At 35.2% G+C, this 13763-nt stretch overlaps 1 protein-coding gene across 5 annotated transcripts in view; it reads right to left on the reverse strand.

The window, feature by feature from the left end:
• The window catches only part of MYT1L (myelin transcription factor 1 like), a 625705-nt gene that overhangs the window by 157298 nt on the left and 454644 nt on the right, over positions 1-13763 (reverse strand). For all 5 annotated transcript variants that reach the window (XM_077153065.1, XM_077153068.1, XM_077153066.1 and 2 more), the window contains one exon: positions 3791-4149. In XM_077153065.1, coding sequence (XP_077009180.1) covers positions 3791-4149 — 359 coding nt within the window. The remainder of the gene's footprint in view (positions 1-3790; positions 4150-13763) is intronic.

Consider the following 13763-nt stretch of genomic DNA (forward strand, 5'->3'; position numbering starts at 1 on the left):
TGGTGGCTTGTATCATTTTGTTTTATCTAAAATCAAAACCTCTCAATGAACTCTACATTTCAATTTATAATAGAGATAGAAAATGCTATACTTAGTGAGCCAATAGAGTCATCCAATAGTATAAACAGTCTGAAACTTTATATTTACTTTAGAGCTGATGTCAGCTTAATTTTTGTCCATGTGGCTCCATTACGATGCCCTGATTTCTTCGTAGTAGATTATGATCATCTGCTACATGCAGTTTGTGCACGTGCAAGCCAGATGCTTGGCATTGTGTGAGAATGTTCTCCTCTTACTGTTTTCTGACTGCATTGCTTTTCTTTTAAACTTTAGATTGATGCTGCTGCTTTTACTTGCTAAGAAAAATGCACAATCAACCTCAAAAAGAATCTGCTGATGGCCTAGAGACATAATAGTCACTATCAGTGTAAACCAAGGAGAATGAAAGGCCGATTTCAAGATGATTACCCAGTACTCTGGTGGTCAAACATAAAAAAGGTACACTCTACAGTTTTCAGAAATGTACAATTGCCACCAAATCCATTCAAACGGGAAGACAAAAGAACATGCACTATATGGAATATCTTCTACTCATACTATATTTCTCACATTAAAGATGTTTCTATCATGGTAGAAAATTACATTTGTTAATAATGATTTCCACACTAAATTTAGCAGTAAAGTTAAATGTGATGCACTCGTTAAGTGAGGATATGAAAATAGGAGATACATGCCTTTCGAAGACTTATTTTAATAAATTAAACATAACTAGGAATTTGTTCATGTTAAATGACTGCTCAATCATCAAAGCTATACATTTCCTTTGTTCTAGGATCTTCTTGAAGGTTCCTGACTCTGAGGGACTATGAAATACCTGGAGAATAATCCACCTGGAATATCTTCATGTGATACTGTCTATATGGTGTCTTAGAACACCTATTCCAGGAGCTCCTCCAAAGGAGATTTCTCTCTATAACAGAAAAGCTTTGTGAAATAGTTTCCAGACACCAGGTCTCTGAAGTGATTCCTTCTTAGGAGGAAAGCTTTCATTTGCCTTGGAATTCAAACAAGCTGTTGAGGTCTCCCTCCAGAGAACTTGCAGCAATCAAAATCACAGTGAAGGGTCCTCCAAAAGGGCCATTATTTTTTATTCTAAATGATTCCTTGGGACTTAGGGTTTGCATGAGAGCTTATTTGAAAAGGAGTAAATTATTGTACTTTATTGTCAAGGATGTTCAGAAATTGGATAGATTTGACTTATAATGGTAGCAGATAGCCTAATAATCTCATAACCTTTTCACCATGGCAGAAACATTTTTTAGTAGCTCCAGATGATTCCTTTAAAGTTCACATGTTAGATGATTATAGAAAATATTTAGTGAGGGAGCTGGATGTTGGATGTGAATTCTAAAACCAGCATATAACAGTTGATTATTTATCCTTGTCTTGGGTCTTGCTACCTCTAAATTGGTATTTGCTTTCTGGAGTGTATTTCTTTAGAATGCTTCAGATTCATCTTCTTTATTAAAAACTCAAGTGCTAGTCACTATGAAAGATATGGTTAGGTAATAAGAAATACTGGGATCTGAATTAGAATTTTGCAATAATTTGCAAATAATTTTTTATAATTTTGCAATAATTTGTTGCTACTATCATACATCCATTTATTATGTGCACACAGTTTTGATTTGTTATATGACTTTTCAAAATAATTGTTCTTTAAGTGTTCAAGTTGGAATAAACAAACCCTACATAAGCTCAACAGCCACATTCTAAAGCTACTTCAATAAGGTATCTGACACCTCTTCATAATATGTTGCTTTGTACTTTTAAAGATAGATTATTTAAAAGATAGATCATTTAAAAAGATAACTCTAAATCAACTAAAATTGAAAGTTTAATTCTAGCAAATGGAAAACAGAACTCAAGATTCAGTTAAGGCCCTTGGTAGAAAAATACAGACTTAAAATCTCTTCTATACCAATCCAGAACTCACACAAACTTCCACAACTTCAGACACTAACATCTACTGCTTTCCAAACATAGAGCAAGAATATGAAAGAACAATATTTTATACAACTTTTATACTAAGCCATAATCCAGTTATAAATCATTAATCAGCCTCAACAATGAAGGATTTTTGCCAAAACTACACACATTTAACACAGTGTCTGGAAATAATCTGCTGAACTGGAATATTTCCACATATTTTATTACATAGAGCTACTGTTTTTATTTCTCAGCATGAAACTTCCAGTCATCATATTGATGATATGGGGGCATTATGACCAAAGTAGATTTAGTAGGATTAATGGGGACTTTATTTGTATGCGTTCTCATACATCTGATTAGGTTGTCTCCTTATCCTGCTCTATAATATCAAGAGCGGAAACAAATATTTAATTTGGAGACCAAATTTTAATTCATCAAATTTATGTATGTTATTTATATATATGTATACCTATACATACAGGTATGTTTGTTTATATATGTGCATGTGATGAATTATTTTCATCAGAAAATAATAATCTAAGAATATTTCATAAAACTAAGTTTTCATGGTACAAAGCTATTATGACTTCTGAAGAAGGAATGGTTAATTTATGCTTGCTGCTTCGGACTAGTAACAACCAACCCACACCTACCTGATCTAAAAAATCTCTCTCCACTGGCTGACAGCAAAAGTGGTTTTTTTGTATTGAGAAAGGAGCTCTTCTGGAATTCAGACTCTTCAAGAGCTTTTAAACCCAAGGGAGAAATGTAAACAAAAGTTTTCTTCATTTTTTAAACATGCTTTGATATTTCTATGTGGCAAATTCTAAGACAATGAAAAAAGACTATATCTAGGCTCTTCAGAAAACTCCCACTTTTCTTGAGAAATAACTTTTATGGAATGATTATTTTTTAAATCGTATTTTAGTCTCACAGTAACAGAAAAGTGGAAATAAAAGCAAAAATATTTTAACCTTATTGCCTAAAACATCCTCATTGCCCTGGCAGCATGTTCTTTACCTGTAGGTCTTATTCACAAGGTCAGACACCTTAAGTAAGAAATAAATATAGAAACACAACAGTGTGTTGTTTTGTACTTTTAAAGATAGATTATTTAAAAGATGACTAAATCATCTAAAACTGAAAGTTTAATTCTAGCAAATGGAAAAAAGAACCTAAAAAGCAAAACAAATATATTATTTGAGAAACAAATATATTCTCAAATATAGAAGTAAATGACGGGTCAATTAATATTTCATTCCAGTAGTACACTCCTCCATTCCAGTTACACGAAAGCCCCTAAAGTAGAGCTTAGGCAATAGACAGACAAAACCTCTCTTCCGAAATGGTACAACAGTACCAACAGAGTTTCTACATGCCCCTAAAGAAGCATGTGGATTAAAGCCATTTCAACAACACTATTTTGGCTCATAATAGTATCTTCTGGAAGAAACATTCAGGAAAATATAAAATTAAACTCTAAGTATGCTAAATTAACATTCTTCATAAACTTTGCTAAGCTAGTCAAATGTGCACACCAATAATTTCTCAACAAATTACTGTGACAACCAACCTAAAGATCAATTTGACTAAATAAAATCTAAAGTCTTACAGATAATTTGAAGGAATTCTTTAAAACAATAATGATAGATAAAGGGTTATTTTTTTCAGTACAGACCAGGCAGACTTATCGGACAATCACCAATGTGCCATGAATATTAATACCGAGCAATTAATATTGAAAAAACTATCCAAACCAAATCACCATTTGATGCTTTGCTAATATTTTAAAGATTACCATTTTCTTCTTCTTCCTCTTCTTCTTCCTCCTCCTCTTCTTCTTCCTCTTCTTCATCCTCCACATCTTCTCCATCATCATCATCATCATCTTCTTCTTCTTCCTCAATCTCTTCCTCTTCTTCTCGATCTACCTCCTCATCCTCTTCATCCTCATCCCCTTGCTCCTCATTGTCCTCAGAATATTCCTCCTCTTCATCTTCTTCCTTCTCATCCATATCTTCAGTTCCATCACTTTCATAACATTCGTCTACTGAGGAGCTGTCTGCTTTAACTGCAAATGGTTTTCGTTTAGGAGCAGGTTCTTGGGGCTGTTTATCTTGTGTTTTTCTTTTTTTAGCCAAAGGGCAACCATATACACTGTTAAAAAGGGGGAAAAAAAGAGGAGAAGATATGTATTACTATCGCTGAAGGTCAGAGCTGTAGGAGTCCTTGACCAAGACACTGAGGGTTTAGTATGCATACCATCGAGACATATACTGGAAAGATATAATATTCTCATACACACTCAAAAATCTGTTAATGAAATTATACTATATGAAATATAACATGTATTTTCAAGTTAGCTTTAATATTTAGGCTAGAATTCCAAATAATAACATGGAGATCCTAAACAAAATCTTGAGGATGGTTTAAGAAGCATTTGCAAAATAAGCTTATCATGTAGTTAAGTATCAAGTAGTTAAGTTAAATATAATTCTCCAGAATTATAGAAAACTTGAATCAGCATTGAAATTGGCCCAAAGTTGGGTAAGACCTTTACAATAGGGGCAAACAATCTTCCTTTGAGAATGGGAAATTTTCCAAAGCCACACTGCTGATTATAGTTCCTTTCTTTCTAGAAACCTGATAAATGCTACAAGGTATGAAGGAAATAAACAAGCAAAAAAAACCCATCACAACAAAAGCACTGTGGACAAGTATTCTACTTGTTTAAAGTAGGATGTATGATCTACCTCATTAACTGAATGTTTCTGTGGGGGATTCTTGAAAACTTTTAGACCTGGGAGAGGTTAAATGTTCATTCAGTCATGAATCTATTCTGTGCACAATTATTTTGTGATCTTTCTGTATACCAGACCCTGTGCTATGCAGAAAATTCAGAAGTGAAAGGGGCAGATCTTCACTTCAGGGCTTTTATGATTCAATGCAGGACTTGGACAAGTCAATACACACAATTTTAGAATGATTTGCCATGTTATATTATGGCATTCCAAATACCTGGCATGTCATAAACACTCAATAATTATATGTTGAATGAATGGATGACATGTGATAAATACTATGGCAAAAATATATACAGGGTTTTGTGTCATAAAAAAAAAGAGGGACAAGCAGCCACAGGAAGCTCTCTGGGAAGAGGTAATGCTAGAGATGATCTTGAAGAATATATTCACAATATCTGAGAAGGAAAGAGAATATTTTGATATATTTCAAGAAAAATACAGATAATGTACAGTCATGAACTTAAGAAAGGCACAACAGGAATTTAAAAAATGCAAAAAACAAACAAAAAAACATAATTGGAGCTTAGAGTGTGTATGAAGGTGGGAATGGAGATGGGAAAGGGAAGTATGAGTTAAGAGCTGGGTAGAGGTTAGATCAACCTTGTGAGCTAATGTGGGATTCTTGATTTTCTTTTTTTTTCCACATGGGCGAGCACCAGGAATCGAACCTGGGTCTCCGGCATGGCAGGCGAGAACTCTGCCATGGAGCTACCGCTGCTGGGGATTCTTGATCTTTGTGCAGGAAATAGGGTGTTTACTGGAGTTCTTTCAAGCACTCAATATTGTGACCAAGTTTGTGTATTAGAAAGGTAATGGCAAGGAACAATAAGGAGGACATATTAGAGGGAATGTGAGATTGGAGACAGGAAGAACAGAATGCAGTTAATCAAATATCTTTGCAGTGGCAGTGGGATGGAAAAGTATGTTGATTGAGAAAGGTACTCAGATCATCAGACGTGCTGTCAGATAAGAAAGGCCAAGAAGGCAGTTTCTTGAGTTATTCTCTGCAGTACAGTTTTTGGGGCACCATCTTCCAGCAATGAAGTGATGAGCAAAATTAAAACTGTAGTTAGTAGAAGGTGGTGGGGAGAGAAGAAGTGGGAATATGATAATTTTTGTTTGGAAAATGATGAGTATGAATTCATGCAGGTTTTATTGGTTTAGCAACTTTGGATGGTGGTTCAACTTTGAACCTCAGTGTCATCTTTTGTAAAATGAGTAAAATACTCATCTCCCATGCTTGCTTTAAGGGTGAAGTGAAAAGAAAAAAACTGTAAAAGATTAATGCAGTACTTGGGCACATGATAGGCTTTCAATGAGCGATAACTGCGGTTTAATGATAAAAATATTACTGGTATTATTGTTATTATTTAGTTATCTGGTTATCCAGCAAATATTTTTCACCTTACATCTTTGGAAATTTACTATCGTACTATTTGTTTCTACTATCAATACATCTAAGACAATTTAGACTGACCATACTAGAAAAAGAGGATAGCAAACATTTTATGTTTTTAAAACCAATTGATTATATACTTTCCAGTAATGATAAAATAAAAATGCCACCTGTCTCCAGCTTGGCAATGGCAAGTAAACACCCTTTAGATGGTGTAAATACAGCACAACGGTGGGGTTTACTGTTGCACTCTTTCTCCTCTCATTCACACATTAGCTACCCAAACGTCAAGATGTTCACTTGTTGCTCAGACCTTGAGATGATGGTGCTGCAAAATTTAGAGCAGGGTAATGGAGACAGTCCTTTAAAGTAGATGCTGTAATCAGAAGTGAACCTAACTTGGTTTTATTCAGAATAACTTGGACCACTGAGATACTGGAGGACTTGTCTGGCCTAGGAGGACACTTGAGGGGCATGGGCTCTGAGCTGTAGGACACTGCAGTGGTATGTGTTTGGGTTCCAACATCATGAGATGGACATGTCTGGTTCATTAGGATATTAGAAGGCAGGATGTATACGTTTTCTCTCTTATTCAGAGGGGTCTTTCCAGTTGCTCTTGCTGGTCTAGTGCTCATCCAGAGATGGCAAGTCACCCACAACTATAGAGATAGTTCTATTGTTCTGTTCCACATGCCCACTCCCATTTGCATGTTGTGTTTTCTTAACTCATGATACCTGTCATGGTTCCCATTTCCTTAGAACCCTTTAGGGTTGGTGGAGTGGGTGGGTAAGAGGGAAAAAAGAAATAAGTAATAGCACCAAAAAAAGTTGAGTAAAGAGACTGAAAGAACATGATTGTGAGTCTGAAAAGTAGTAATTGGTGTGAGATCAGAAAATCAGATGAGAGGGAATGAAAAGAAAATTAATGAGTTAACCTGTGTTTCTGCCAGTCACATTCTGTGGTATAATCACAATCAAACCAGTTTTTTTAGGTTTTTTTTTTTAATATGTTAAATATTTCACAAACAAACTGAATATATTCAGGATGGACATGTGGAAAGAACGTCGAGTCCAGTGACCTGGATTCTACACTTAGCTTTTCTAACACCTACCTGGGTGATCTGGACCATATCACTTAATCTCTGGGTGGTTCTCAGTCTACCTGTCTGTACAGGAAAAGGGTTGCCCATTCCTTTCTTCTCTAAAAATGTAAATTGTTTAAATTTCTAAATGATTTCCTTCTCTTTGGACATTCCTAGTGAAGTATAGGTTTAAGTATTTTCTAAAATACTTATATTTTTACATGGATTGACTTTACCTTCCCATCTGTCAGTTTATAAATCATTTGGATTCAATTTGTTGACTATTTGGAATTAACTGGCCTCAAACTTCAAGCATCTTTTATAAATTCACATGATTTGATGATCAAACTTTTCTGTATATTCAGTGATGTAAAGTGTAAATAAAATTGGCACCTCCCCCACTACAAACAAATTCCCTTCGGACACTTTTCTATTAATCCATTCTCATTAACTGTCAGTTCCTAGTATCTGCTTTTAATGCAACATCAAAGTTCTAGCTCACAAGAGAGATTTCACCCTATCTGTGTTAAATAATATGTGGTTGAAGAACCGACTCAAATGCACAGATGTCCTTTGGTTCAGGAGACTCAATAGTTTGGAATATTTTAAGGCAATGCCTTGGAAAGCAATTCTGGAGCATGAGATTGGGTGATGAGGATTCTCCTACACCTACAGTCTGTGAACACGTCTGGTGATGAAGTGGGCAGCAAACCTGGAAGGAAAGAATTTTGCACATCTGAAGAAGAGCAGGCTACTCCCCTTCCTCCTCTCCACCTGGCATGTGTTGCAGAGCCAGCTGCTGGATGAGTGCTTGGGTTGCCTCAGGGCTGCAATCACATCCAGATTCAGCTAGGCTTGTGACTATCAATGCATGGGAGACTTTCCAAAAAGGCAACAACAAAACCACCATTCTGGAATGTCACCAGGTTGATAGAAACCAAGTGAAATAAATGGTAGAATCTTATGAACAATTTGCTGCTGGGATCCTAGTGAGAAAGCTAGTGAAATGAAAGGGGCAGAACTGTGAATGGTCCTCAAGCCATATCTTCCATACACAGATAGGATTCAAGATTGATTTATCTTTTGGAATTCGTGTCACTGTCTCATTTCTTTATTCTGCTTTTCAAAATTATACTTAGGCAGCCGCCAGCTGCATGTTCCCATAGTGGCTAGTGATGTCAGGATTATGATAGTTGCTCAATGAATAATGATGAGTGGACAGACCATAGTTTTTTCATTTATTAAAAATGAAAGCACATGAGTCAATGTACTCTTTTTCCTTCACTAGACTGAGAAAGCATCCTGTGTTTAACTGATTCATATATTAGACCTGCAGTATCAAAAACAATAGCTACTAGTCATATGTAGCTATTTAATTAAAATGAAATAAAATGGAAAATTTAGCTCCACGGTTGCACTAGTCACATTTAAGTATCCACACGTGGCCAGTGGCTATCATACTGGACAGAACAAATATGGAGCATTGCCATTATCATAAAATGTTCCATTGGACAGCTCTGTGAGAGCCAGGTACAGTGCTTGGAACATAGTGAGTGCTCAATAAATGTTTGTTGAATGAAGAAATGATGAAGAGGACTAGATACTGCAGAGAAGAAGAGGAGAGTGGGACAAAGGAGGAAAGACCTGAGCTTAGGAAGGTAGCTCATTATTCCAGAACTGTGACTTCAAGAAAGGCCACTCTTCTGCCTCACTCTGAGACTGGCAGCTTAAGAGACTATATTCCACATGGCTACAGCAAAATCAGGCTTTTCCATCCCTGGAAGACAAAGGCAATACTCAGGACAAAGGTCTTAGATGATCTCTATAGATGAGTTAAAGCAGAGGAACTTCCAGTATGCTTCAAAACTGTGGCTGTGTGCTCCTGCACACCTCCGAGTCTTAAGGAGAACCCTCACTGCCAAATAAATTTTCTGCAATATAATTTACAGGCATTTAACATTTACATGTATATCCTTTTCCATATTCAGATCATTTTACATAATATATAATATCTGAAGATTACAACAAGAATCCATTCTACATGAAATAGAATTGAAAACATCAAAGCATTAGTATTATTATTCCTAAGATCACGCTAGCTAACTAGTCTACTGCTGACAAAAATCTTTTCTTGTAATTTTTTCAGATTGTATCTCTAAAATAATTCTTAATGCAAACACAAAGTATGAAAATCAGTAGTGACCTGGTGTTACAGAAAATTATGTTAAATATTCTCCTTACGCTTCATAAAATTTCCTAGTGCTAGTAACAGAAAAGAAAGTTCAAAGCAGCTTCAGCAAAATGAAAAGGGAAATAAATGGCTGGACTAGAAATGAGACAATCTGGGTTTTAAGAATTGTAACCCTGTTTAAGCTACTTGTCTTCCTCAAGTCCCAGTTTCCTCAAGCAAATGGAAGAATAGCATTAAATTATCTCCAAATCCTCCAAACTTTAATGAATATTAATAAGCTCATTTGGAAACCTCTAAATGTCTTTTAGTTGCTGTAGCTTTTAAATTGTTTTTGACATTAACTGGTTTTAAATGATGTTTTTTCTTTTGTATTAGGTTATTTTTCTAGAAAATTGGTTACTTGACATGGAGTTCCTGTAGTGAACCTGTATATTTAAAAGATTAGATATTAAATGCTCTCAAGGTCAGTTTACATGTTTTTTTTTTCTTTTGGGTGCATGGTCCGGGAATTGAACTCAGATCTCCCTCATGAAAGGTGAGCATTCTGCCACTGAACCACCCATGCACCCTACATGCTATTTTTAATGGTCTTTACCTGACGTTTTCATTTATTCAATTTTAATATAAATAAAACAAAGGGTTTTAATGAGTGAGAAATAAATGTGGTAGAATACACTTTGCTCACAAAGCTTTTATTATGGCTGCTAAGAAGAAGCAAAAGTTTGTAGTTTAATAATTGCTTCGTCTCCTGGACTCATACCCTATCTAAGGGTGAATGTTCATAAAATTTAGAATGATCAAACAAAGTAAACTCAGAGGCTTGGACAATCTTCAGGTGGGGTCAAGATCACCAAATAACTCAGTGTGTTATAATCTCTTCTTTTAGGAATGATATTTTGGTTTTGTTTGGATAACCTTAACTGTGCTAAGGTTAAAATAACTATTTTGGAATAATAGAATTTTTTAACATGATTCTGGAGTCCTGAGTTCTAAACTCAGTTGGGGTCATACCAAGACTACTTAGCACTTACTATACATGTGCCTGGTGTTTTCTAAAAGTTTTACATCTATGAACTCATTAACTTCTTACAACAGCCCTATAAAGTAGATACTACTATAATTCCTATTTTGAAGGACTGAGATTTTAAATAACTTGCCTAATGTCACACAGCTGAGTAACACTAAACCTGCTATTTCACCCTTCCTTTCATCTCCCCCAGGTCTTAATTTTGTGATTTCTAAAGAGGAATAGTAATCCTGCCAGTTCCCTGATCCCAACAATATTATGCACTTAGTGGGCCTTGTATCACTTTCCATCTCTCCTATGTTCCTTCAGAAGAACTGTTTTCCTTTCCATAAATCCTTCAGCTGATGAAGTCAAACTCTGATTTATTCAGTATTAATGCCAATATCATCAATAGTGCTGATAAAATATTGATGTTAATGCATATTTGTAATTTTATGCATGATCTGTAACCTATTTCTCTTTAGTCCATAAGATCTCAGAAGATAAAAACAAATTCTTTTTCATAATTGGTCTACAATGTGCTTGATACTTTACCTATATTTTATCTAATCATCATGCCCCCTCCATACAGCAGAACTTATTACCCCATTTTATGGATTAAGAAACTGAGGCCCAGAGAGTTTACCCCAAATCACAAAGTTAGTATATAGTGCACCAGAGATTAGAATTGAGATTGGTTTGCCTTTGAAGCCTAAATGCTTTCCGTGCAACCATGTTGCCTATATATAAAAATAAAACCATTACCTAAACAGTGGGTCAAATCTCAGTGGGAGAAGGGTCACTTGTACAATGAACAATGGCAATGGCATTTTTATTGACTTACCTTTACTGGGTTTATCTGGAATTAAAACTACCCCACTGGATTTTAGTTGAATTTTCATTTTTGTTTTAGATTCTTTCTTAATCTAGGCCACAATTTAATTTTAAGGAATGAAAACAAAATAGACCACACAAATAAATTTAGTATTACAGAACTTTGGGTCCAGAAAGAATTTCTGCAAACTTTCCAGGGTTCTCTGTGCGAAGGATTAATCAGCTTTTCCTCCCTTCCACCTTCCTTCTTTCCTCTCTCCTTTTCTTTTATTTGCACTTCTCTATTTCAGCCACGCATTATCAACCTTGAATTTGCCTCAACAGCAAACAACAAGTGCGAGACATTCTGAACTTTTGCAATGACACTCCCTTCCAGAAGTATCTGTTACACTTAATGAACTTTATTCTTAGATCCTTCTTTGAAAAGCAACAGGCCACCAGACCAAGGAAAGAGAACATGGGTCTGTTCACTTAGAATTGGTATCTTGGAGATACAAAGAATATTGTGAATCTTCTTTCATACTTAGTCTGTCTGACTGATGCTTCCTTCAAACTACCTCACAGATGGAGGGAGACCAAGTGAGGTGTGGAGAAGGTAAGTGGGCTTCTCAGGAAGTCTGCAAAGCTCCAAAGATGCTGAATGGCCTTCCTATTTCCAACTCTGCTCTCCTCTGGTTGTGTTCTCAATCACTCACAGCTGGATTACTCCTTGGCTGGCACTTCTAAAACTTGTCTTCCCCTATTGCTATCATCTTCCTTGACATCAAATACATTTTCTTGAATTACACCTTTTATCAATCACTCCTCTATTCATAATTCCTTCAGTAGCTATTTTCATGCTAAGTCATATTTACATTCCTCTGTTTGATTTTTAAATTTGTTTTTATTTAAACATAATTTAAAGTGTCAACCTGTTTGAAAATCATTGGTCCTCCAAATCTCACCCTCAATGATTTTCCACTACCCGAAAGTAAGCAGTTTCAAAATTTTAACCAATTCTTTTGTTTGTTTTTGTTGCTACTTCTCTAAAAAATGCTTATACTACTACTTATTGATTTTACAATTTTATTATTCCCTACTGACTTTTAACTATAGAAGACGATGATCTCACTTCATATGAAATACCCTCTCACCACCCTCCATCTCTTGCCTTAGCGAACAAGTGAACTTTAGTACTTTCGCTTTCCCAGGATACCTATATTGTTATTTTGTTAGATCACTATGCAACTACTCAATAGCAGAATCAGGCAATATACTATGAGTACTTTTACTCTACTGTATAACTTTTATTTTTTCTGTATCAAGATATCTTTGATTTCTTAATTTTCTTCATATTTTTAATTAATTGATTTCCAAATCGCACCTAGGTGTATAAAATTCCTGTCCATAAGTTCAAATTCATTAGGCATTCTATCCATTTCATTTTTAAAAGGAGTCTCTATTTTGGCCTGCTCACTTGATTTGATTTGGTCTAATTTAGGCCTTTGTTCAGCTGTCATCTTGGAATCCCCCTTTTCCATCTTCACAGGAACGTATTTCACTCCTGTGTTAGATTTCCTGTTCCCTGAATCTCAAGGCTTTCTCTTTCTTATTAGAGTTTCTTAGCTTGGTGAAACAAATCTTCCAGTAGCTTATTAAGGAAGAAGTCCTGGATGGTAAATTTTTTTGAAATCCTGAATATCTGAAAATGTCTTTCTTCTTTACTTATACTTAAGTGATGGTTTGTCTTGGTAAATAATTCTAAATTGCAAAGCATTTTCCCTTGGAATTTAAAGAGTTGTCAGTGTTGACAAACCCAATATCATGAGTTTTGATCCTTTATATGAGACCTGGCCTGTGTTTCCTCTCATTGGAAACTGATAGGGTCTTTGATCCAGTGTTTTGACGTTTCTTAATGAATTCTCTTGATAGATGTGTAAGCTGGGCACTTTGCCGACTGAGAGAATTTGGAAATTCAGTTGAAGAAATTAAAAAAAATTACTTCTTGAATTATTTTCTCCTCATTATTTTCTCTGTTCTTTTTTTCTGGAATTTCTATTATTTAAATATTGGATTTCCTGAACTAGTTCTTTAATTTTCTTATCTTTTCTCATCTACTTTTCTTTAACCATCTTATCCTTCTAAACTGGGAGATGTCTTGAACTTTACATTCAATCCCTCTCTGAATTTTCATCTCTTGCTGTCTTTTATTTTCCTAAATTTCTTAGATCTGTTAATGGCATTATCAATAAACTACTTTCTCATCTCTTTAAGGATATGATCATGATTTTTGAAATTTACTCCCCTATATACGAATCACTGTTTCTTCCAAGTTGTATTCATGTTTTTTTTCATATTCAAGTTTCATATTAGAGGTTTTTTGCAGATGTCTTCTCTTTGCCTGTCTGCATACATTTAAGGGAAGGCCTTGAGGTTGAGTGTGAGCTTCATGAATGCTAAAATGGAGAGGCTATTTTGC

The sequence above is a fragment of the Tamandua tetradactyla genome, chromosome 3 (genome assembly GCF_023851605.1).
Source record: "Tamandua tetradactyla isolate mTamTet1 chromosome 3, mTamTet1.pri, whole genome shotgun sequence".
NCBI classification, from domain to species: Eukaryota; Metazoa; Chordata; class Mammalia; order Pilosa; family Myrmecophagidae; genus Tamandua; species Tamandua tetradactyla.